This window comes from Harpia harpyja, chromosome 4, assembly GCF_026419915.1.
Source record: "Harpia harpyja isolate bHarHar1 chromosome 4, bHarHar1 primary haplotype, whole genome shotgun sequence".
Lineage (NCBI taxonomy): Eukaryota > Metazoa > Chordata > Aves > Accipitriformes > Accipitridae > Harpia > Harpia harpyja.
The window spans coordinates 32240759-32267583 of NC_068943.1; the positions used below are offsets into that span (position 1 = coordinate 32240759).

At 40.9% G+C, this 26825-nt stretch overlaps 1 protein-coding gene across 3 annotated transcripts in view; it reads left to right on the forward strand.

Annotated features, from left to right (window-relative positions):
• The first annotated feature begins 7641 nt into the window (after window positions 1-7641).
• Window positions 7642-26825, forward strand: part of RB1 (RB transcriptional corepressor 1) — an 83173-nt gene continuing 63989 nt past the window's right edge. Inside the window, exons 1-8 of one of the 3 annotated variants that reach the window (XM_052786130.1) lie at window positions 7642-7845; window positions 8171-8288; window positions 17302-17414; window positions 19398-19532; window positions 21403-21441; window positions 22091-22158; window positions 23710-23820; window positions 26223-26371. In XM_052786130.1, the coding sequence (XP_052642090.1) occupies window positions 7745-7845; window positions 8171-8288; window positions 17302-17414; window positions 19398-19532; window positions 21403-21441; window positions 22091-22158; window positions 23710-23820; window positions 26223-26371 (834 nt within the window). In that variant the 5' untranslated portion in view covers window positions 7642-7744. Of the gene's footprint in view, window positions 7846-8170; window positions 8289-17301; window positions 17415-19397; window positions 19533-21402; window positions 21442-21633; window positions 21826-22090; window positions 22159-23709; window positions 23821-26222; window positions 26372-26825 lie in introns of those variants that run through there. The other 2 variants (XM_052786128.1, XM_052786131.1) reach the window with 2 other exon arrangements.

Consider the following 26825-nt stretch of genomic DNA (forward strand, 5'->3'; position numbering starts at 1 on the left):
GTCTTGTGTTTTCTTTTGCTATTACTGGGGGGGTTTTTTGAGGAGAGGAGTACAGTTACATTCAAAGTTTAAAATTAATGCTTTTTACTTGCAATGCTATTTTTAAAAGCGAGAAGATACAATGGAATAGGTGATGGCTGAGAAATGAAATATGAACAGAGAAGCATGTTTTTCATTTTTTCTGTTCTTTTCTCACTTAAAGGCAATAGTGTGTTGCTTTGCTTAAATTCTGGGTTGGCATTTCCACAACACATACAATCAGAGTGGAGATCCAAAGCTGACTTAACATGTTGTTCATGTCTGAAATCCCTGTCTTGAGTATTTGTCAAATGATGCACATCATCTAGAGTGTGCTGTGAGTCAGGCTGACCCAGCCGAGAGCCGGGAGCGTTCCCTACGCGCAGGACTTCGCATTTCCCTTTGTTCGGCTTCATGGCGTTCCTGTCAGCCCGTGCCATTGGGCTTTGCCAGTTAATCTGGAGCTAGCTCGCATATCCCTAATACCATTCTGTGTCGTGCCATTTACACTTAAAACTGCTGTTCTTAAAGCAAGTTTGAATTTTTTTATGTGATTGGGATCTTTGTAACGGCAGCTTTTGTAGGGGAGAGTGCAGGGTCAGATGTATCGTAGTACCTGCCGTTTCGAAGCTGGTTGCAGGAAAAATTACAGGAGAGAAAAAAGGGGAGTAAGACTCCAAAACAGGCTGGAAAATCTCCCCCAAAATCCACTTCTAAGCTTCCACGATATGGGAACTGACTTGTCTTTCTGACCAAATTTTAAGCATTGATTCATCAGGAAAGTAGGAATGTTTACTAGAATATTTGCGTGTTTGTTTGCAAAAAAAATAGCATTTAAAATGATTTTTAAATAATACGCACCATAGCTGTCCAAAACTTTTGTCTTAGGTTAATGAAGTCAAGAGGCTTTGGGCTGATCTTATTTTTCATCTTTTAAAGGATCTTTTCTTAATATAGTGGGAGGATGCTTTACTGGTTTTGGAGCTATTATACAATTGTAAACATGCTATCATCCAGCTTCCTGCTATTGTGAATGTTTGGATCAAGATAAAATAATTTGTTTTAAAGGAAGTTTCTTAAATACACAATACTTTTTTTTTTTCTTCATCTGCATTTGGCTTAACTTACAGCTTAGTCTTAGTGTAGGTGCCTTTTATATACAAAATGAAAAGTCTAATTGTTATTTTCCGAAAGCTGGACTTTTTTAATCCATTCTTGATGGTGCATGGCAGTCATGAACATCAAATAAAACCTCACGTAGATATAGGTTAGATGCTTATGTATAAGTTACATTTACATAGCTACACTTGGGTATAGATGTAAGCAAGCAGGAAAACCCGCTGGGAAAACTCCAGCTACAGAGGTTCAGGATGTTGCAATTGTGTGTGTGCAATGAAGGTCAAATATGTGTCAGGACAGGGTTACTGCTGCCTTCTCTGGAGCCCTGTATGACATGAGATTCATGCTGAAGTACTTTTAAGCACGTTTCCTACCTTTTCATGAGTGTACCGTTCCTATTTTCCATCAGTTAACATGAAACTTGCTAATATTTAAGTAAGCCTGGCATTGTCTTTAACTTGTTTTCAAAAGAAAACTCGGTAAGAAACTGTGATCTTTAACGGAGACACCAGCAAATGAGGCTGCTGAAGGGGTGGCAGAGGGAGGGAGAAATAGATTTATTCTTACAGACGTGAGGTTTATATGATCATGCTTCATGCCCATGTCCCTAATAACTTTCAAGCCTGTTGGATGGCAAAAGGAAATTTATTTCTGTCAGTAGTGTGAAAATAAGTGTGAGGAAGGAGGGAGAAACTCGTGTGCACTGAGGGAAAGCTCCCAGCATGCGCTCGTGTCTTATTAAATGCCAGGCAGTTCGTATGGGAAGAAGACCTAAAACACCCTGAGTGCAGGAAAAGCTCCCATTGGAAATCCTGTCCTCCTAGAGAATAAGTTGATGAAGCATGGGACGCAAATCCATGAAAAAAACCTAGCTCTAGGAGCTGCTTGGGCTTTTCTCCTTTTTTCATTTTTTAAATTAAAAAAAGAGTACAATAAACAAACATAGCTGTGCTGTACTGAAGAAAATGACATTTCTAGCCCGGTGAATTCTGGAAAAGGGTTAGTGTAAGAATGACTTCATTGGACAATTATCTTTGCAAATATTTTTAAAACTCCTTGTAAGAAAGAAAAGGAATCCTAATGCTGAGACACACTTTGTCATTGCAGTAGCAAGATCAAAGGAGTGCCACTGTCCTATGCCACCGCGTTTATTTGGTGGAGGGGGCTGTGTTGCCCTCTCATGGGTCCCAAGCAGCCTCTGATGTTCAGTAGGTCTTTGCACGGGTAAGGGTCTCGTCACCAGCTGATGTGTGTGATCTGGGCTTGCAAAGCGTGAAGAAAGCACCAAATTTTCCCTCCTCCTCTAGGTGAAGCCTTGCAGCTTTGGGAAAGAGCCACGGGGTGAGTTTCAGCATGAAGAAAATACTGAAGGCCTGCAGGACAGAAAATGCAAGAGTTTTGTTATCTGGTACAAGGACAAGCTGCGGGGTTACCTGAAGCGACGCGCACTGATGTGCTGCGCTCGCAGAGACCAAAAGGAGGGGCTGGATCCATTTCTTTGAAGAAGATAGTTTCCAGAAGAAGCAGTATGGTGGAAGCCAACAGAGGTTTCAGCAAAGCCATCAACTGAGAGTAGCGTTGTCCTCTGGAAAGGTGGGTACACGCTTTTGTTGGTGTGAGTTGCATGGGAGGATGGAAGTCTGACACCGCTGTGTTAGCAGAAGCCTGCGGTTTAGAAATACCAGCAAAGCTGTACTCTTGCTGGCATTGTTTGTTCTAGCTGTAGGAGGATATTTTACTGTTACGGGGGAAGTACCATCAAAGAGCCTATAGTGTTGTTTTCGTGCTATGAGTTTTGCTGAAATACCATACACAAATGTTCTCACCTAATTAGGGTGTTTCACTGCCATGCCTTGGTATAAAGAATGTCATCATCTTAGGCGCACTCTTAAAAAGAAAAAAAAACCAACATCACAGGTAGATTTAATTCAGACAAATTCCTGACTGCTCACTATAGGCTACGGTTGCTTATTTTCAGTTGGTTTTCAGGTTGTCGGTTAAACTTAATCTGATTCCCGAGAACTGCTTCCAGTAGCGTGTATTCTGCTTCTTGTGGGCTTAGGAAGTCTTGGAAGAGGAGGCAAGGGAATCGTCCTCGCTGGGGAGACCGCCGGCAGCAGGACAGGGTGTTGCCCATGCCGGAGCACACTTTCTCACGCGGAGAGAGGAAGCAGAACCTGGGACCGAGCAGGACAGGAAGGGAGGGATCGTAACGGGGTCATTAATGTGGCCCCGTAATTACAAGCAACAAGAGGGTTGTGGTTGGTTTGTTTGTTGACCTTTATTTCGTTACCGGTTGTGGCAGTACCAACCAAAACGAACTGCCCTGCGGTGGGGGCGCGGGATGCCCGGGGTTAGGAGCGCTTTGCCTGCTGGGGACATGCAGGACGGCAGCTGTGTGACAAAGCACGCGGTGTGATGCAGCTGTGTGCGCAAAGGCAGGTTTTCTACTCGTGTCCGGACGCCTTCCACGAGCGAGGAAAGCTGTAGCGGGAATGATTGTTTTTTTTCTGATGTAATTGCACTTGTACTAAGGCTTTGTTTGATAAATTGCATCAGTCAGGGATTTTATTTTTTAATAACCTGGTCCTCAGTGCTAGCACAAATCTGGGGGTTTGCATATAGGTGCCATATACATGCAGACGTTTCTCCATCCAGCAGCAATAGTCAGAGTGTCCTTTCAGATCCCACTACCAATTTGGTCAAACGCTTTATTGACAGGGATTCCTGCCTTAAACCCATCACTGCAGTATCTGAGACTCTAGCAGTGCACTATGTAATGCTCTGAGAAGAGCAAGTCATGGATGTGTATAAATGTGGAGTGAAAATATTCTTTGTATTAATAATGTGTATATATAGAGAGAGAGGCTTTGAACTGTTAGAGGATGCAGCATCTAACAAATACCTCTCTGTTTAGAGAGAAACGGGTTGAGGTTTGTCATGATCCCTATGGATTTTACGTCACTGAAGAAATACTAACGTTCAGAAATGGTTTTTACCCTTCCTATTTTGAACTGAGTCCTTATGTAGGATACAATGATATTAGGGGCCAGGCTCACCAACAAGGGGTACAGCCAGCCAGCTTCACCCCATCACACCAGTAAACCATTTCCCGCTTCGAAGGCAGAGCTGATGCCGGTGCGACTGCAGCAGCGTTACCAGGGGAGGTCATGCTGGGGAGTGGGAAATGCCTGCTTCAAACCACGGCCTTAGGGTCCCCGGGGCGCTCCTGAAGCCAGACCATCACTGAATTCCACCCATTTCTCCAGGTGCTGCTCCACAGAAGTCCTTCGTAAGGCCTGGGGCCCATAGGGCAGCCGCTGGAGAAGAGCTGGCCCGCAGGGAGCTGGGGCAGGTCCATCACCTCCTCGCTCCTGTTAGTGCTTGTGCTGGGGCTTTGAGAGGGATGGACGGCTGAGCTCCAGGTGACAGCGACGGCGGAGGGCTGGTGGCTGCTGCACGGGGCGAGGGATGACCACGGGCAGAAAAGGCTGGCTGGGAGGGGTTGACCCCTCCCTGGTTAATTCTGCCTGTCACAGGCAGGGAAATGGGGTGTGATTCGGGCAGACGTTTTATAATCCGTGAATTTTACAGCCTATGGGCTTTACTCAAGCAAAAATTCTGCCAATATTTAGTACTTGGACTAATACCCAGAAGCTCCCAATTTAGTAGGTTTAGTGCATACGTTTCTGTCATGCATCTCCAGAAGAACTGATTTTATTGTAACTTCAGTGATAGAGGTCTGCGATAAGGTAGAAGTAAGCAGCTAGTCTTGGTAGACCATGAGGTGCACTGAAATCAGGTTTCCCCATCACAAATATTTCATTTTTATGAAAACTAAAAAAGTAGCAAGCTTCTACCATATCTGAGCAGTAAGAGTCAAAATGAAAAGACTTGGTTTCATTTGCAGTGAAAGCATGACTTCTATTCCCACCGGCAATTACCATGAAACTATAGCAACAGTTTCAAGTGAAAAAATTAAGATAATAAAATTACTTAAGATTGTGTAGCAGCTGGAAACAATGAGTCAGGACTGCCTGACTGGGCAATGTTTCACAGACTGCCATCTGTCTATGACCTACACTTTAAAAGCTGTTGTAGAAAGATGTTTCGAATAAAGATATTGTCAGGTCAGATGAGAAATTATCATTAATACTTTATTTGACCTTGCAGTGCTTACTTTGTTCCTTTTTTTTTTCTCCCCAGTAAGGGCTGCTTTTCTTCTTTCCTTCGTCATTTTATTCCAAAAGCCCGAAGGCTCCATTTGAAAGAAGAAATTTTAAAATACAGGATTAAAACATTCAAATCAGTATATCTAACAATGGGGGGGGAAAAGCGCAGCAATTTATAGTTTTACACATGAATGTGCCTTTCTTTGGAAGTACATACATACACGTTAAGTCTTTTTACTGCAGTTTAGATGTAGGTACTCCATTTGAGTCTCGGGGATGGAGGATTAAAGGTTTATCTGCTGCCTCCTTCCTTCTCCCTCCAGTTGTAACTTGAAGCATTCTGCGATTATTTTTTTGGTTGTACCTGCTTATGGAGGGGAGCCTTAAGTGCCTTGCTTGATGAAAAGGTGCATAAAATTTGACTTGAGAAGGTGCTTGGCGCGCTAACAGTTTTAGAAAATTAGTATTTACACTGAGGCTGGCTGTCAACTCTTTAAAAGGATATCAAGTTCCCTAAGCATTAACGCACAGGGAGTAATCAGAGCAACACAAATGCTTTGCCTATCGTTTGGATGATCTAGAGCCTGGCTCTAAAAGCAGCTAAAGCAGCTGTGAGGGAAGCTACCCAGGAGGGTGTGTTTCCTTCTTGCTGACAGCTGGGAGGGTCTCCACTGGCTGTGACCAAGTTTTCCGAGATGCTTCGCTCCCATTTTAAATTCTTCTGTGCTCTTAAAGCCGGTTGTGAGGAGAGGGCAATGGACTCATCTGTGGTTTAGGGTTTTAGCTTACTTTTCCAAGCTGGTAGATGTGCCTGGTTGTCTGTGGTTCAACTGTAGACAACATGCAGTCCTAGAGCATCTGTTATCATCCACAGCATCTGGTATCATCCGATTCCAAGAAGTATTTAAATGTGCTTAGAAGCAGGGTAAAGTTACTGTCGTAGTTTTACTAGAATCATAATAAGGAATGTCTAAATCCCACTACAGTCTACAACTCAAACATTTCATTTGGAGTTCACGTACTTGGATTTGCCTTAGAAATCCCATTTGTTCTGTATTCACTTTACTGTAATTGGTTTAATTCTAATTACGAACCAGAAAAATAGACTGTTCTCCTGTTTTTACGTAAGTTAATGAATGTAAAGAAAAAGCCTGAACAAATTAATGAAATGTGTGAATCTTAAAAATATTAGTGAATTTTTATTGTATACCATAGTTTACTCATAGTTTGTTTTGGGTTTTGTTTTTGTTTTTTTTTAAATCCAGAGCTTTGACAGCAATCTCACTAAAACCAGCTGCTTTACAGACAAATGATAAATATGTGCATGAGTAAGAGTCCTTACAAACAAATATTTTTGCTTTTTCTAAGAAGTTGTCATCGTAAAAATCTGGATATAAAAGTGCTCGTTTGCAGTAGTGATCTGCCTTCTAAACGTGGCTATGCGATTGCAGACAATAGAGCAGATTTTTAAGACCTGTGAATCGGGGCGCTGGGGATTTGAATTAATTGGCTTAAAATCCAGAAGATACCCAAAGCCTGGAGAATTTCTTAACATTAAGCGTAATTGTAATGCAGAGCGTTAAAAGCAGTATTTTAGTTAGGACTCGGATGAACGTCAGGTCATGAAGGATTTGCAATTTCTGTCCTGCTCCACACCCCTATAGTTAGTTATTTTTATGTATATAGGTCTATGGTTCTGCCCACATCGTAGAAAAGACGTATCGACTGCCTCCAGGTTGTTGAGTACCCGAAATATCAGAAATAGCTAGGCTATCGTCTCTGGAGTGACTGAAGGACCGTGGAGGACGCCTGACGCCGAGGCTGCAAGTGCTCGTTCTGTGAGGAAGGGGCATCGACCACCTCACCGAGACGTCCTTTCTCCCCCGGTCACCGGCTGGGACGGTCGGGATACCACCGCTCCTTCTCTTGCTGCGTCCCCAGCTTTGACTCACTCCAGCTGGGAATGGAAAAAAAAACCGAGTCCAGGAGGGCGAGAGACGCCGCCGTAGGCGTGAGGGAGAGCCGGCTCCACCGCCATCCCGCCGCTCCCTCAGGGAGGTAAACCCCGCCCCCCTCCTCCCCTCCAATTACCGGGGACGCAGGCAGCGGAGCCGCCTCCCATTGGCTAAGCGCGGAGGAAAGACGCGCGCTCATTGGCTGAGCGCTTAGCGCGGGAAGCTCCTCCTTCCCTCTTCCTCAGGCGCGCCGAGCCGGTTCGTGTTTGGGGCGGGGGGGGCGGAGGGCGCGGTCGCCGTTCCTCGCCGGTGGGTGGGGTGGGGGAGCGGCAGCCGGCCCGGAAGTGACGGCAGAGCGGTTGGCGGTGACGCAGTTTTCCCGCGGTTTGGGCGGCGGGGCGCGAGAGAGAAGAGCGGAGCGTTTGAGGGCGGCGGGGCCTCTCAACGGCGGCGGGGCCTAACGGCCGCCCGTGGGCCTCTATGCCGCCCAAGCCCCCCCGCAGGGCGGCGGCCGCCGCCGTGAGGAACCAACGCGTCAGCCCTGACGGTGGCTCCGCTCCGGCACCCACCGCCCCCACACGGTAAAACGTCCCCGTCCCGGGCCGGGACCGTCTTTGGTGGGGGGGGATGTGTGGCAGGCCCGGGCTGCGCTGCCGGGGGTCTCTGAGACATCCCGGGATGGGGGGGGACGACACGGGGGAAGGGGGTTGTGGTGCTTCCCGGGGGGGGGGTGGGTCGTTGTCACCCTGGGGGGGTGTCGTTGTCACCCCGGGGTGGGTCGTTGTCACCCCCGGGGTGCCCCTTTGGCAGCTGTTGAGGTGGGTAGTGGGTATGCTGGAGGAGGAGGAGGAGGAGGAGGAGGGGGGGAGGGGGTGTCCCCGCTGTTGACATCTTCTTATCCCTTAGGCTCGAAATCGGCGAAGCGGACTTCGTCGGGCTCTGCGATGCTCTGAAGGTGTCGGAGAGCGTGAGGGAGAAGGCGTGGAAGACGTACGAGAGCTTAACGGCTGCAGATGGAGCTCCGGTGAGTACCGGCTGCTTGGAAGTCAGATCTCCGTTCTGGGGTCTAGTCGTATGCCTGAGCTGAAATATCAACCCGTAACGTTGCAGGACTGGGGGCCAAGTGTCCCGCAGCCAAGGGTTGTGCGGTGTGGGTTTGTTTTTTCCAAGCGCAGTTAGGCTGAAGTTGGAGGTTGCCACATATGCATCTATATAAACCAGTTTCTAGATACCTCCCTTATTTTGTTAATGTTTTCCAGTAAAGGTACAGACACAAGAATTCTTTTAGGTTACTAATAAATGACACTAGAAAACAACACCGAGTCATCAGCTAATTCTTCAAACCGCAAGTTGTTTCAAATATGTCTGAGTCGGCTTTATGCAGGTCATCTCGTCGTGTGTTTCTCTGTATTTCTTCCCGCTGCGTCCTTTTTTTATGAGGCTGCAGAAAGGGTCCGGAGATGACTATTGCAGAGAAATCTTAAACTTTTTTCCTACTGCATAATGTTAATCTGTATGTACTTATCGTTGAGGTATTTCCGTTCAAAGTTAGTCATTGGGCATGTGTAAACAGAGTAAAATGTTATGCCCTTTTCTGATTTTTTTTTTTTCCTTCTTCTCAGAGTATTACTGCTGTCTCAACAAGCTGACTCAGGGAACAGCTACAATACAATTAAATCACAACCAAAGCTTTGTTATACAGACCTGAATTAGATTCAGAATACCTGGTTGGGGTATTATTCCCACTGTGTGGGCTAGCATCCATGTATTTGTTGCGACTTCTCCTTATTCTTCTGCAGCTTGAGCTGACGTGCTGCAGCTATGCTGTCACTAGTAATACCTTGTTGTCTGTGGGTTTTAAACTGCAGTGTGTGTATACCAGCTCTTGATGCATTTGAGTTTTGCAACACAATATGGTAACAGTGTGGGAGAGAGACTGTGTACAGCTTTTTCAGTAACAGATACAATTTCTGGCCATGGATGTTCCTAGGGAACGTTCACTTAAAAGCATAGTCGAACTCCTCTATATGGACTAAAACAGGAGCAGTCAGTTCTATTGAGTGAAAAAAACAAGGCAGGTTTCAGTGTATTTCTGCAAATTTCACTCGCAGGTGGAATTTTGTTTTCAGTGATCATTACCTAGCAGTGGCCAGATAAGATACAGGGTTTTTGAAACCCTTCCTTTCAGCATCTGAAGATGACCTGCTTCCTTTACCTGGCCAGAACAGGGCAAGGACTAGATCTTCATTGTGACATATAGATAATATTTATTGTCTTGCAATTAAGGCCTATGCTAAGAGCCTTTCAGTGTGTAGGAGAAAGTCTGTGTTACACTGTGGTTCAATCCAAGGCCTTTTCCTCAAACTTTTGGAGGTATCGGCAAGGTGTGGAAGTGAGGAAGCTGGCAAGCATGTGCCTCCGTGGGGACCTGGCAGGCACTGGAGTTGCTGCTTCTAGCTGAGACCAGTGCAGGCTTCACCTGAGTGTGAAGTCAAGCGAATTAACAACCTGGCTGATTGCTGCTGCTCTTTCTGAGTCAAGCTGTTATCATGGGGACCCCAGCTTCTCAGGGTGGCTCTGGTTCAGGTTGCAGGGGCTCAGGAGGAGGCTGTATATAAATGCCCGCTCCTTTCTCCTCCTCGGGTAAAGGTAATGTGCTGGCTGGGCTGTCCCAGGGTTTGTCCTGCAAGCACCAGCTGCCTGTGTTTTAAACAACGTGGTTCAGTGCTAACCTGTTCGGTTCTGAACTGGAACAGAAGCTGCTTATGTAGCAGCTTTCTGTTCTCGAGCAAAAAGGGAAATAGCAGGACACCAGTTGAGACAAATACCTACCAGAACACTTCTGTTTAACCCTGTAGTTGGCTTGACTTGGGGAAGGTTAAATCATCAGGCCACCGATAGAAATAGCATCTAATGATCCCACTCTCAAGGCATTTACAGAGCATGAAGACCTGAAACCTTACTTTCCCTGGCACACTGGCCTTGTTCTTTGTGGTTGATGTCAGAATTGTGCCTGCCAAGCCTCTGAGGATGTAGAGGGGACTCACAGCGCTAACTAGGAAGCGGCGTGGCCCAGACAGAAGGTACGGTGGTAACTGGCAGAGATTCAGTGTGCAAATGTGGGCTTGGACCTAGTCTGAGCACCTGCTCTATCCTTTCTCAGTGAATATTTAGTGAGTTAAAGGGAAAACATCTACTAGTACTCTCCTTTTTGGGTCACTTAGGGTACATGTAACCGTGTGCAAAGAGACTCTGCAAACAAGGTATATGCAGCTTAAAAATACGAAGCAATTATTTTTGGCGCATGCACACAAAAGATTGCTCCTAGCAATGTAGTGACCTATCAGCTGAAGTGTGCCTGCACTTCAGTGAGACACCTAAACAGTCTTTGCTGGCCAGGTAGGCATCAGTCAGGAGGAGAAAGCTTGGTGTCTGCTGCTCCCTGGAATGAATCCTCTGTGCTATTACCCACTGAAGCCACTGGCACCACCAAAACTGGCTGATTTGCTGCTTTTTTTCCTTCAGCATGTCACACCTTTCCATGCTGATATTTTTTGTTTTGAATCTTTGAGCTACCAGCGATCCCACTTCTGTCTGAAATGTCACCTTTCATGTCTTGCATAGCTCTGCACTGCAGCTTTTCTTCCAGTGCTCTCAACTTACCTGTTTCTGCAGCAATTTGAGTCAAGGATAAACAGCTGCACCCTATCACAGCTGAACCCCTGTGAGAGGTGTGGAGGAAGGTGACAGGAGAGAGAGATGGTTACACGATCTTCCTGGAAAATTGAGGCTGACTTGTAGCTGGAAAAACTAGACCTGCAGAGAGAGATTGTTCAAACCACTATGTCTGTTAAATACAGTGGTAAAGTTTTCCTCTATGACAGCCAGAGTTTAATTACACTCTTCTACAATAAAATCATAACTTGAAATCTCTGAGACAAAACCCCAAACGCTGGTTCCAGAAATGCTGTACTGAATCAACGCTGTTGGTATACGGTGTAAAGGAAGGTACCCAATGCATGACCAGAAAGATGTTTTATTTTACATTCTTTTTGTATCTGGTGAACTCCCGTGCAAGTTTTTTGTAAACATGGAAGTGTATATATAAATAAGAGCTGCTGCATTAGTGACATACAAAGACTTTTGCTCTTTCTATCATATCTCTTGTTTACCAAACCAAGCTACCTAGATAAGCAAAATATTTGATTTAGAGTTGTAGATTTTACCGTCTTAATTTCAAAACTCTTCTACACCGACAGTTGTTGACTTAGAAAATTGGCTCTGATGCTTGCTTCTCTTGTACTTGTTTTTGTTTTTTTTTTTTATAACTGTCCTGAAATCTGTGTTATGAATCAATAGTGCCTGTAAAATCTAGATGGAGTAAATAGACTTAGTGGAATTACTGATGTGCTTTGGTGAGCAGCATGTGATTGTTGGTGTAAGAAAGACTAGGAGAGGTCCTGGAAGTCATACTAATACTGCTAGGAAAAGGTTCAGGGCTTTGTTGTGTTCTGCTACTGTTTGTTTTTGTAAAGAACATCAAAATGAGAATCTGAAGTAGCATATTGGGTGATGTAAGCAGGAAAAAGAAATTTGAGTGAATTGTTGCTTAATATATTGGAAAGAACCAACATGAGGAGCAGATGACATGGTGACTAAATTGGAACTGAACTTCTGCAACAAAAATTAAAGTGGTTTAGGAAATTGGTAGAAGTTGAAGTCTGCCAAGGACCTTGAGGCATAGGGTCTGGTGTGCTTCAACCTCATCAACCCAACTTGCTGTAGGATGTGGTGCATGGGCAGGCGCTTTGTTTTTTGTTTGCTGTTCATAGCACTGTTTGGGAAATGTGGCCCACTGTTCTGCTGCTGCTGCTCAGACTCATGAATTCCTGAGTCATTTTTATCAAGTGTCTGTCTAACCCACTATTAAAAAATTCTGATGATGAAAGATCTGCAGTCTGCATAGTTAATCCTTCCTAGTTTAACTTTCTTTGCTCATGATTTTTTTTTTTCCCAAGTACTATGCTAATCTGTTTCTGTGTTATAATTCAAGCCAGTGGTGATTATTCTGTGCCCCATGGACGTGAGAATGTATTAATTGCTGCCTTACTTCCCCCCCCCCCCCCCCCCCAAGTGTCTAGCATCTGAAGATGTTTCTCTCATCTTTCCTTGTTTGTAATTGCTCATCTTACATTCTGAAATTATCTCCGACTGGTGGCTTACACTGGTATGCAGATACCGCAGAGCACTTGATTCACGTGAGAGTTGAACTGTGTTCTTAGTGAAGAAAACTTAAATGATGAACTGTAGCTAAAGTGGAGGAATGAAATAATGAGTTCTTAAATATATCAAGGTTGCTCTCTATAGGCTGAAAAGTTAGTGATGAGCAGGTCAAATGTTCCCAATCCATAAAATTTCACATTTAAATTAAATCACTTCCTCTTGGTTGTAATTTCTGATGAAAAGGAAAACACTGTAGTTGGTAAACCACCTCATGCTCATGTTAAAAGGCACACAGAGGCTTCTTGCTTTTGTCAAAAGCATGAAACACATATGAGCTAATAAAGTCTTTTCTGTCTGTAGACCTTTGTTTCTTATTTATAGAACTGCAGCTAAACTGAACCTGAATCCACTGGAGCTTTGGGTGGATGAGCAAAATAACAGATATTTTAGGATCCTCTGTTATTAAACAAAACCAAAGAGCTACTGAAAGTCCCGAAGCAAACATAAATCATCACCGTGGCCTCTTGCTGGTTGTATTTGGTATCTTAGTAGCAGGTGCATTGCATGTGTGTGTTGTGCCCTTGCACTTTAAAAGCACAGCTAACTGGCATACAGTTTCTTCTTTTACTCATCATCTGCCCATCCTGGGGAAAGACTGTTGTCCCCTCCGGTCTTGCTACGTGCAAAAGAAGTGTAATGGGAAGTTTTCATATCAGAAGAACTGTTTTCATCAGTTCAATACTTTCCGTTGACTTCCATTACTTTTAGCTAGTGTTATGTTTGAATTTTATTTAATCTGTTGAGAACTAGTAGTAATCTTCCATTCCAGACAACAGTGTTCAACAGAAAATTTAAAACAGTTATTGCAGAAAAATGGAGGATCTAACTGTCGTTACACAGAGCTTCTTATATGCAGACAGTGGGTACAGTATTCACTTTCAGAATTTTTTTTCTATGAAATTTTTCCTACAAGTCTTAATTCTGATCAGTTTTCTAATGTGAATGCTTCTTGATTCTTTTTCCCTGCCATCTTCCCCCCCTGTAATCATAAACATATCTTTGAATGTGTCTTGTACCATCTAGCTAGTTGTCTATATTGATTAGGACGTGGTGGCTGAGGTTTTGGTAAGCCAGCAAATTCTACCTCTTCCCCTTCAAAAATCAGGGTTTTGCTATTTATGGTGTGACATCCTATATCCCATTTGATTCAAATACCCATCTGCGTTTGCATGTTTCTCATGTACATTTCTCTTGACCTTCTTTTGCACAACATCATTTGAAGTTTCTATTCCTGGATCACTTTCGTAGGCTGTCATCAAAACTGTTATCAGTGTTGGCAGAATAATAAACATCTCTAACTGCAAACTAGAGCTGAGACTTCCTGTGACCATCTCCTCGTGACTGGCTTAGCACTGGAGAACCTCTTGAGGTAGAGAACAGAAGTTATTTCTGTTACTACCTTTTAACACCTTGGAACATCTGGAAGGAAGAGAGGCAAGAATCGCATTTCACAGTAGTTCACTTTGATGAGCATTTTAAGCCTATGGCTCCTCCAGGTTGTTTTCCCTAGAATTAGGCAAACTGATGATCTGCTAAAAATAGATTAAATAGTAGTAATAGTAAGTCCAGAATGAGAGAGAAATATTTTGAAAGAGTTTGTGAGAGTTTTAAATCTTTTCTTACAGAAACCTATATTGATTCAACAGAACTGACCTACATTGCCTGAAGTTGCAGCACTGGTTCCCCAGAATCCTAAATTAAAAAAAGGAAGGAAATCTATGTAGACTACTAGGTGCTAAGTAATCTTTGAGTTAGCTATTGGTGGGCTTTGATTCACAGTAAGTTGAAATAAGATCACTAGAAGTCATCTTATTGGAACTGGCAGCCAAGGACAAATGTCGAGCCATTGTCCTGCCTGTTTTCTGTAGTGGTGCTGTATCAACAAAGATCTTGAGTCAGACTGTGGTCAAGAAGAAAACCCTCAGAAATGAATTTCTGGCTGTGAATTTGTCTTGCATCTATTCCCATGCCCTCAAGTCCATCTGGGATGGATCGTCTGGCTTTGGCTGTAAACAAACCGTTAATTTGTGTCATAGGATTGGCTCCCCTGGAGTTACGACACTGGCAAAATAGTTGAACGGGGTGATGCTGCTGCATTTTTGTTCTGCAGTCAGCATTAACTCATTTGTGTAGGAAAGAACTTGAAAAATGTTTGTGAGCTTTGGGAGAGAAGGGGTATGAAGAGGAGAATATTCAGGAGTCTGACTTGTCAGGAAGACCTCTTCTTAACTCTTCTCCTCTTCTCCTACCCCATGATGTTTATATTTTATGTATTAAAATCACTAAAATCTTCATGCATGGGTATGGGCAGATAGTCTTATTTTCCAAAGAAACCGCATTTGACCTGCGTCTTTGGGTGTTTTAACCAGCAGTAGCTGGTAGGATAGTCCCAGCCTGGTGTTCTTTCATGTTTTCCTCTCCTCCCTCCCTGCCTCAGCTGATGTTAAGAGGTGGGCATGCTCAGGTGCTGCTCACCTTTTCTTTGCTACTAGAAAAAAATCACAATCTATTTGTTTATCCTGGGTTCTGTGTAATTTTTGTGTTAGGCCAGCAGTCATCCAACATCTTCTGTCTGGTTGAGGAGAAGGAGCCCAAAGCATCCTGTAACGCTAGCAGTGGATATGGAGTTAGTCCTGATATCAGAGTTTGACTCACCGTAATGGTTTGAATCTAGTGGATTGACAGGCTGCCGTCTTGTTTAATGGTAGAAATAAATGAGTTGTTACTCCAAACCATGCTGGGTAAGGAGTTTAAAGATTGTTCTTGCAAAACCAGACCTCGCTCTTACCAGTTAAACTATTGCTATAGCCTTCAAGCATTCATCCTCCCAGGGTAGAGCTAAGCTGCCTAGGAGAGCTGGGCTTGTTTGGGTAGGCAGCAAACCAGGAACAATTTCACCACTTTCTAGCACTCGGTCCTCCTGCCCTATGAGATGTTGCATTTACATGTCATGGTCCGAGTTTGCAGGAGCATGAAGTGAAGGGAACTTATTTATGAAACAAGGTCAGCCGACTCCAGTGGCAGTGGTGCCCTCGGTAAGTGAGTAGTCATCCTTCTTCTTGGTAGCTCACTAGCTAGCCTTAACCTTCAAAATTTTTTACAATGTATCACAGACATATTAATGCAGGAAAACAGACATCCCTATCCCAAAGGACGTTTTTGTTCTTGTGTGCCTGGTAGTTTGTTGTACCTGTCAGCAAAGGATTGTTGAGATGGTGGGAGTGCATCTCTTGGCAAAGCCTTTCTTCTGTGCAAAACTCCCTCGAGAGCAATTATTTGCCTCACCTTTAGGTTGCTGGTGGTATACAATAGTACAGAAAATATCTGAAAACTGAGGGTTTCCAATAAACAGAGAGACAGTGACTACTTGATATTAATATCCGTTCCTTTACATATCATCAAATGCATCTCAGTCTGTTAATAGCTTCTTTCAAAATAATTTTCTGTTCTACAAGATGTCACCATTTGTAGAAACACTCAAATAGCAATGCAGAAAGAAAGTAGTAACATAAATAATGGACAGTTACCATGTTGTTGAAGGTGTCTGGTTACTTTAGCATTCAAGCCTGTACTATAACTCTTATTGATTGCACAAACCAGTGAAACTTTTCTTTGGAGGAGGCCCCAGCCAGTCTTCGTGAAGGTATAAACACTGGTCCCAAGAAAGAAGCAGAGCAATTGCAAAAAAAAAAAAAAAAAAAAAAAAAAAAAAAAAAAAAAAAAAAAATTTGACAGACCTAGAGCTGCTGAGGGACGTGCTCAAATGCCGCTCCTTTGCTGCTGCGGCCGTGGGCCTGGGTGGTGTTGGAGATTTCTTCGCAAGGATGCCAAATATCCGAAGAGTATTTTATGAGTTTGCTGGTTTAGGGGTCTTGCAGGGCTGCACCACACCTAGTTCTGTCTTCAAAATAGCTTTGTTTCCAAAACCTGTGGTATACCTGCTTAAGTTTTTTTTTTTTTTTTTCTTCCGTGCTTTTACAAAACATTGCTCTTTAGAGGTTTTCCCTTGAGATGCTGTTTTGGTGGAGGGGTACTGGAGTTGTAACTGATGCCTGGCCGGCTCCAAAGGACTCGGTTGTGAACCGTCAAGAGTGAACTCTGCGTGGGTGGCATGTGTGTCATTGCGGGATGACTTTTTCTTGGCGAAGGATGATTGGTTACGGTTCATACCTTACTCCTAAGCAGCAGAAGACAGACCTTAAGTGTAGATGTATGGTAGGAAAATGCCCAAAGGTGCTTGTTACTATCATGCTTTACTAAACAAAGAGATGGGTCTGTGGTTCAGCTGTGATAAGTGGTTGAGACCTAGCTGGAGAATAAAGTTGATGAGTATTTATTGCCTGTCCTTGTAATGATTTTATATTTCATTCTTCTGGCTTCTCTCCTGATTCCTTAACCTTCAGTGTCTTGTTATGGTCAAATATAGTAACTTTAAAAAAAAAACCACAACGTGGCTTCTGCTTCGCATAAATGTTCTGTGGAACCAAAGCTATTTCGAGGCTTTGCTGAATTGTATGGGTAAAATTGATCTTGCACTCTTATTCCTAGAGTTTGAAGTGCTTGGTCTTTCATTTGTAACATAAAACTTGTAATGGTTTTCAGTTATCAAATAATTGGCTATCATAGTCAAATGTTTGCTTGAGGGTGTTTTGTTTTACTGTTTCTAATCTAGTTTGGACAAATTAATGCTTTCCATCTATTACCCACTTTTATTGCATAATAAAAATAAAACCTGTTTTCTCTTTTTCTAAAAGGCTTATAACAAAAAGAAAAAGGAAACATGGGGAGTCTGTATCTTTATTGTAGCAATTGATCTGGATGAAATGACATTCACTTTCACAGAGCTTCTGAAAAGTATAAGCATAAGGTAAGTGAGTTGAAGCGTGTGAGTTTAGATTTCAATAGTTAACTAGTCAACACTTTTAAAAAGAGAATGTTTTTAAAGCATTGTGAATCTTTGTGCATATCAGGCTAGTTGATTTTAAAGTGAAGGCTACTTATGGGAATTCTCAATATTTCTGTAAACTAGGAGTCTTGCTACTGTATTTTAGCTGAGGGAGCAATGATACTTGTTTGATTCAACTGTGATTGGCTTTGATTGTATCACACAGCTGATTCTTGTTCTTGCTCAACCTAAAGTCTTCATCAATGTAGGTTGGTGTAAATTACACTTAAAATATTTTCCTTTCTTTCCCTGTATGAAGAAGATTTTCTATAAAACCTTTTTTCCAACATTAGGCCTGGGCTAAATCAAGAAGTGGAAAAAAATGTTACTCTTCCAATAGTTTGCCAGCAGGCTGCTCTTTTTCAAACATTTTAATGCCAGTCTAGATGATGTACTTTTGCACGTGCTTTTTGCTAGGGGATTGTTACTGTTATATTGTATATTCGCTAAGTTCATAATACAGAAGTTAAGATTATAGGACAGTATTTGCTTTTAAGGTAAATGTAGGTGGCAACAGTAATAGGCATACCTTGTGTTGGATTCATCTAAGGAAGAATTCCAGTGCCATCTGCCTAATAACTGTGCTGTGTGTCGAAAGCGTGTGCCTTTCAGTGCTCTAGGGTAGGAGGCTAAGGCAGAATGCTGGGCATGTCATGGACGTAGCCCCAGAATAGCCTTTTTCCTGGAAGTCATCTGTTTTGACTGGACTTCTTTATGCCTCTTCTACCTTGCATCATGTCCCAGAGCAGCGGTCAGGTCCTATGTTTCGACTTAATCTCTTCAGTCTTGACTGACTTGGAACCGCGTGGATGAAATCCAATTGCATTTGTGCAGCAACGTTCAGCGTGTTCCACCTGAGTACAGACCAACTTGTGCTGCAAGCTGAAAGACACTTTTTCCCTTTGGGTTTCAAAGAGTAAGCTATTACTCTGCTGATTTTGATTTTAGCAATACTCAGTTGCTTGTTAGCCCTGGGCTTTTTGTCAGCTATAAGGTCAAACTGGCAGAGATTTCTACCAGTCATGTTATCCTCAAGAGCCACACAGATATATTGGAAACATTTTTCATTCCATGGTAAAAGAACTCCTGAATGAACTTCTGACTGGTTTTGTATTCTGTTTTTTAATCTGACAAGGATCAGAAAGTATTTCAGAATACTATATTCTGATAAAGGATCAAAATATATTTGATACAGTTGAAAGAGTTGAATATAGTTGATAGCTTCCTCCTAATTAATTTTTAGCAATCTGCTCATTTTGGTTATGAACATAACAAGATGCTTTCTTGATGGCCATAAAATTACACAGATGAGTAGGGAAAACTTTGGTCCCCTGTGTAATAATATTTCCAAAGAGTGGGCATGTCCTTGCCCCCAATAGCTGTTGCAAGACCTGAAATTCCATATAATTCAATGCATTCATCTCAGTTTTCATTCCTAGGTCTCTCTTTAGCATGGATGGAGCCAAGGTTCGTGTTCTTAGGGTAGCAAGAACATTTCTAAAGTAGAACTTTTAGGTAGAACAGAAGAGTCGAGATGTCGGTGTTGGTTATTTGTGGTTTTACTGGCAGAGCACAGAAGAAATTGCAAATTCTGACTTCCAAAGATAGTGCTAGCCAAGAAAATTCTCTTTCTGTAGTAGAGCCCATATTGTGAAATACCTCTGCTACCCAGTTGAACAGTATTCCTACATCTGGAAAGTGTAAAGGTGGGGCTCGAGGTAAACAAGTAGTGTTTCCAAGACAAGGTTCTCAGTTACTGCTAGTTGTAGTAAGAATACTGTAGTGAAGTAAGGCAATGGGGTTTGGTGGGGTGGTTTGTTGTTTTGTGGGGTTTTTTTTTAGAGCTGTTTCAAAATACTCATTCTCAGAGTTATGATAACCTGTCATCTTTTTCCTTTTTTTCAGTGTATGCACATTTTTTCAGTTTCTGAAAGAGGTGGATGTTAACATGGATACTGTAAGCACTAAAGTTGATAGCACTGTATCAAGGCTGAAAAAGAAATATGATGTATTACTTGCACTATACCACAAGTTTGAAAGGTAGTATATGTTTTTAATTTGAAATTATTAATTCTTTATGGCTGTCAACATTTAAGTATTTAGATTTTTCAAACTGTATGTTAGAAGAGCCCATTTAAACTCTGTGCGCTAATATTTACAGAACAGTGAAATGGAACTGTATACGTGCATTGAATAAACACATCTTACATTTTACTCCATAACTATTACAATGCTTTGTTAAAAAATCCCCTTGTTGCAGTACAGACAATAGTAAGAGTAGCATGACAAATGGTTACTAGTCCCTTCATTAAGCTTTTTACAGATATAAAGAGGATTGTTTTACTATCTAATATTTTTTATTTAATGGACTTTCCATTTCTACCTGCACACCCTGCCCCAAATCCTCATCCAAGAGATTCTTTCTCAGGAGCTCTGGAAAGAAAAAAAGCACAAATAAGATAGTTTTGCTATCCCAGATCTGGAACTGAAGGCTGTTTGTTCCAGTGTCTAGGAGCATTGCAGAGCCTGCTCCATTAGCAGTTCTCACTTGTAATCAAGGTAAACCTTCCCAAGTGGTTTAGCTGACTATAGAATGAAAATCGAGGGGCGTTCTCTTTGTACAGAATAAGTCGAGCGTGCTTATGGCAGAGTGCCGAGAGCTTTCTGTATGTAACTTGAAAATCAGGAGATTCTCAAATGGATGCTGTTTTGAGTTGCTGTTACTCCAAGGTGGTAAGCTGCTGCACTCTATGCTTTAACATGAAGACAGAGATGATAAAGGCTTTTGATGCTTTTACAGGCTAGTATGTGCTAGCACAGATGCATATTGGCAAGATCTGATATCCTCTGAGGCAATTTGTAATCGATCTGTGAAATTCTCTATAGCATATACCAGTAGAAAACTGTTTCATGTTATTAAACATCGAAGCATCATTCCATGTTACTTGTATTATTTGATACCATTGCTTCAGAACACTGGTATTTTCATCTACAGGAATTTGAACCACTGTAACGTTTTGCCTCCCAAACCACAAAAGGCTCTCCAATATCCCTTATATGAGCCTTGAAAGGGGTAGCAGGTCACCCCTTGGTAGTTTATAGAATCAAGGCATAAATGTGATTTAAGTTTTATTTGTCTTTCCAAAGTCCAATCGATCACACTTACTGTTATCCTGGGTAACGTGTATATCACAATATTTTTGTAAAGTTTATAGTTGCCTTAAAGGTATGAAGTTCTATGAAAGTTGTAAGTAATTTGTTTTTACTAATTGCAAGGCTTTTCTGGGCTATAAAAGTGTCATTGCAGATTTACACAGGTGTGCTTTTGTTTTTGTCCCTCCTCTAACTCTTCTTCACTTGCTTACTTTTTTGAAACTTGAATTGCAGTAACAATCTTTTTCAAACAGGATTTGAAAGATTTTTTTTTTCCTGTTTTTGAATAAACTGAATTTATTTCTTGGAATGACACGTACTTAGAAAAATTAGGAAGCAACATTACGCCACAAGGCTTGCAGTGACACTGCAGAAATAGTAAAGGTTTTAAAACGCCCTTTTGTAGAGTATTCTGTGCAGCTGTAGCACATACTTTGCTGTGTTTTACAAGCCACTGAGTAACAACGTACGTACAAATCTTTTTCTGGAAGAAAACAATAACAGATGTTATTATACCAAATTAAAATTGTTTTGCTGTTTAAGCTTTGACATAAGCATGCAAGCAACAGCATTGTTTCAGCTCTGGCAGGGCTGTAGTTGGTGTGGTGTTAATCTGTTCTCCAAGAGTCAGCATTTGTTTAAAGTTAGAATAATGTTTTGTGAACTGGCATGTTTTTTACTACATTCAAGTCAAAGATATTGCATAGTTTGCTTTCAGAAAAGTGTTTAAAAATAAGAATTTATTTTTATTTTCTAGGACTTGTGGCCTTATTTATCTGGAACAACCTAGTAGTGAGTAAGTTTGACTTTCCTAAATTGCGTTTGTCAAGATAAGATGTAAAACGTGCCAGCATTTTATCTTTTAACCCATTAAGATTGACCTAAGTCATAGTATGTCATGTGTTTAATTTAGATTTAGTGGGGACTTTGAATTTCAGTGAGATGATGAGAGCCGCAGAAGTGATATGTATTTGATCACTTCCTCCATGAAGGATCACCACCCGATGGCGGGTGTCTCGGCATGGTGGAAACGAACATTTGGAGAGTGAGCTTCCTAATCGTAGCAACAAATGAGTGGATGAAAAGATGCCTTAGCAACTCCCAAATGAGCTTGAGTTCATGCTGTGACTGGAGAATAGGGCATTAGTCAAAGGCACAAGAGAGAAAACAGCTTGTAACAGTTAAGTGAATTATCTACATTCACTTTCTTTTCTGAGGGCAATACAGATATTTCCTGATGCTTGAATGGCTTTACAGAGACTTAATTTTTTTTAAATGTGTAGTCATAATTATGTAGGGAATGGAATGAGATTGTTAATAAACTATATGGGAAATGTTGCATGTTGTCTTAAATTGTTCTGTAGACTGAAGCACGTTTTCAGAAATTATGGCTTAAATTATTACAGAGCTGTTAATGCAAAGTCTTTATTTTTGTGTCTCTACAGGATTTCTGCTGAACTCAGTTCTGTATTAGTCCTAAAAAATTACTGGATTACTTTTTTGCTGGCAAAAGGTGGGTTTTCATTAAAAGACAGTTATTTTAATGAATAGTGTTGAAGTGAGTTTATGGCTTTGTTTTGCATGTCCAGTATGAGACTAGCATCCGCATTACAAATACGCATAGTACAGGCCCAGAATGTTTTGATTGTGTGGCTTTTTTAACTACTCAGTAATATTCCTTTTTATGAAATTTGGCTATTCTTTTAACTGGTATTACTTCCTGTATGTAAATATTTATATTCTTAAACTTGCTAAGATTTTTTTACTTTAAAGGTTGGTATTGTCTCTTTGAGTCTATTCTGAGGTGCTTTATAGTCTGCCAATATTTTACTCATGGATGCTTACCTCGAAAGACTGGCAGATTTTTTTAAAATAGGCTTATATATATTGTAAATATATATGAAATGAATAAAATAAATTTAATTATAAGATAAGTCCCTGAAATTGTCCTTTGAATGCTATGATTCTTCCTTGAAAAGGCAGAAGTTCCAGTTAAAGCTGTGATGAAACAATTAGAGTAGTCCATGCAGTCCTGTCAATGACATTACAAATGTACTACTCCTACAAAAAGGAATGAATCATGTATCTTAATTGCTGCTTACTCCAGGTCTGTTATCAGTGAAGTGTACACATCTCTGCCATCGAAACTGGTCTTGGATCTGCTGAGCTTTGTGGAGCTTTTTCACGAGAATTCTCCAAGCAGCATAAGCATAAAGCAAAACCCACGAAGTTTTTCTAGCCTGCCTTTTCATTGAGAATAAGGAAAGCCAAAATTGACCAGCAAATAGTTGAAGCCACAGGAGAGCCTGGATGATGCTTGCTAATTATGATAGAAAATAGTACAAAAATTGCACATGTAAATAGAACATAAGTAGTGGTCTGTAGCTGTTTTGAATCGCTCTCGGCTTTCCCAATTTTTCGTGGCGATGCATGCCATCTTGGAATGGCTGTCAATCTTCTCTGGCATATGAATCCTAATTTGGGAACAGCTGGAATAATGTAGTTTTAAAAGTGCTCTTAGTGCTAATATTTGTGTGACTTTTAAGTCATTTCATATAAATTAAATTTGACAGGCTGACCATACAGTGTGATAGCATGTTTTGAATTTCTCTTTGCTGTATACTAGCAACTCCTGCTTTCTGAATACTTAGCAGCTTTCACAAAGCTTGTGTAAGACCACAAAAAAGAAAGTGAGGAAGAATTGCACAGAAAGAAGAGGTTCATGTAGGTAAAATAGTCTACACAGTTACTCCACTGTAGTAAAATGAAAAAGAAATCAGGAAGGAGCACTGAGAGGTCGGACTTCTGTGCACAGTAAATTTATTTATACGTATGCTATCTCTAAAGCAACAAACCTCTTAAGAACTGCGAGTTTTAAAATTAATAGCCTTTAAAGAACACTAGCATCCTGTTTAGAATCATAGAATCATAGTTTGATGCTTTCTGGATTCTAGTTGTTGTGTTTTATTAAATGAACTTCCAAATCTTTATTTTTTCAAAATTACTTCCAAAACTATGTCAAACATCTCACAAAGGTTTTCTTTACCTTTTTAAACGTTTGCAGGTAAAGTGTTGCAAGTGGAAGATGACCTGGTGATTTCTTTCCAGTTGTTGCTGTGTGTCTTAGATTATTTTATCAAACTGTCACCTCCTGCTATGCTCAAGGAACCATACAGTAAGGATTTTAGTATTTTTGTTCACTTAAGTAGAAAGTAAATTGGTTTAAATTTCTAGTAGTCATGCTAACATTCATAATTAACATAATAAACCTTCTTAAACTTATTAAAATGGATTTTTTGATGTTTTAGTTCAATTTGGATGATAGTGAACTTGAATTAAATAATCTGAATGTGGCAGTGTATTTAATATAATTATCTTTTTTTTTTTTTTTTTTTTTTGCTGTTCCTACCATCCATTTGCTATGCCCTCTGCCCATACAAGTTGTTCAGGGGCTTGTTAAAACAGCAGTTTTACTTTGGTAAAAGAATTCAGGTTCTGGGTAGACGATGACTGAGAACTATTAATTTAGGTTTGCTTTGACTTGCAAAAGGAAAAGATGGTGCTCTGACTCAGTTATTTCTTTGACATACAACAGTATGATGACAACAGAAATGTACAAGATACTGGACTATACAGACATTTAAAAGAAATATACGGTGGATCGACAACCTAATTGCAGTGGTAGCTCAAAATAAAACGGTAGAGGTAAAACGTAGATAGCTTTGCTTTTATTACATCCCTTTTATTATTAGCAAGTGGCTCTTCTTTATTTTAAGTAAAAATATAATGGATCTTCACTATAGAAACTTCTGTTCAGCAGTAACTTTTTGTACCTTCAGTTTTTATCCCTCAGACCTGGAAAACCTCACCAAAAAGGCAGAGAAAGCAAACCTTTACCGTAACTTTCAAAGACAAAATTCTATTTTTGTTCAATGTTTTCTTCTGCAAGCTATGGGATTGATATACTAAAGTATTTGGAGCCACAGTACGTAGAAAACAATTTTTTGATACTAACTAGGTTTATCCTCTGCTGGGTTTGGATGTGAGACTAGTATTTACAGCCTAAATCTTGCTTTAGTTCTTTGTTTCACAACTGAATACCTGCTTGGGTTACAGTGTGATAGAATAGATGATGTATTCCCTGCTATATTCTTTAAATTCCATGTTTTGGAAGATATTTATCTGACCTAGTAATTATTTGTTGCAGATAAGAACAAATAACCTGGGTTTTTGTACCAAAACTTACTCACTTTTATTCTAATGCCAATGCAAATAAAGGGTGGGAAAGGATGGGCTTGTGCCAAGCAAATCCCTGCCCTCTTTCAGTACTATTTTTGAATTTAAATTTGTTGATTGTAGTAGGATAGATACATGCTACTGCTTATTTCAGATGTTATAAAGCCATAGTTGGCTTAAATGAACATCTCTTTCCAAGAACACTGAATTGAAACAACCTGGTTTTGAACTCTGTTCACACTGATGTATTTTTTTTTTTAGTGAGACTATGAAGAGTAGGAGCTCTTTATTGGAAACAGTTTGGTCCTGTGGATTGTATCTTGAAAAGAAATGCTGCTGCTTCAGGCTAAATTGCAAATATGGGTATCACTGTCCTAAGTGTAAACCATTTGATTTCTAACCTGAAGCTGTGTGATACGTGCAGGTGTTGTATAAACTGTTACACAGCGCTTCATTCTTTTAGGAAATAACACAATGCATTGTTCAAATCCTCGTGACCAAGAGGCTTCATGCTGTGCTAAATGATGTCAAGCTTTATGATCTGACTAAGGCTGAGGGGATTAAGATGCAGCCACCCAAGCAGTGTAGTTTGTCAGATTTTCTCAGAACAGTTATCAAATACAAATGAAGTTACAAATGAGACCAGCATGCTGATTAGAGTATCAGTTTTAAACCAACAATATTTAATGGTATTAATGTATGTTATTAATATAACTCATGTATTTCAAGCTGACACTATTGAAGCTACCTACTTTGAGCTTAACAAAATGAAACATTTTTACCTCACTGAATTAAGGTTTTTTTTCATATCTTCTTTGAGGTGAATTAGTTTTTTTTCATTTCACTTGTTTGCCTGGAAGTATTTGGGGAAAGGAGGAATCCCCTGCAGAACCATATTCCAGGTTCCCACCAGCACTTAAGCCTTCTGTGACTTCATTAACCTTCAGACACATAGAGTAAAGTTACTCTTTCAGCTCCTTGTTTCACACCTCTGTAAAACCAGAAAAAATAGTTATTCATCTGTGAAAAGATAAGGCTTTCCTAGCTTTGCAAAACAGATGCTTATTCAAAGCTACTTACAGAAAGTGCTATTACATTCTGTGTTGAATAGCTTTTTAAAAGCAAAATGTCCAAATACTGAGGCAGAAATTTAAAAATTAGTTTTCTTTTTATAAATGTTTCTGTAATGATGGTTTTTTACCCAGCTGAACAGATGAAAAGGGAAATATTTAAGAAGAGGACCTGAAAAAACAGAGTTTAAATCTCTTTAGGTTTAAAAATTTAAATCTCTTCTTTCTTAAGAAGACTCTAACCTTGTTGTGGTTCTGACTATCTTTCCAGAGTCTGCTGTGACTGCAGTGACTGTTAATGGTTCAGCTCGAACTCCAAGAAGAGGTCAGAACAGGAATACACGTACTTCAAAGCAAATTGATACCGATACAAAAGTTATTGAAGTCCTTTGTAAAGAGCATGATTGTAATTTAGATGAGGTAATGCCTGTGTTTTAAAGTCTGTTAGATCTTGCTGCTAAACCCCATCTGGAATATGCATTTATTTAAATGGTCGTCTTAAATCTCAATAGTTGTGCTTGCTTAACTATTTCCTCAAGGGGAGTAATGAAGGTATTCTACCATTCTGTAGTTTCTCTAGTAAGTAATTTAAAAACCCCAACAAAACCCTTTGGTATGGGTGATAACTTCGCCAGGGAAACTGAAGTGTGAAGAATGCAGTACGAAGTTACACGCTGATCACGGCGTGGAGCGTGTGGACACAAGGCTGTTCTGATGGGGTTTCACAGCTGCATCCCATGATGAGAAAAAGTACACAACAAGCACATTGCTTCTGTGTGGGATCTTAAAGATCCCATTCCCCTTTTCCTACGCTGTTAAATCTATTCCTGTCTAAAAAGGACTGGGTTTTGTTTGGTGTTTGTTTTGGGGTTTG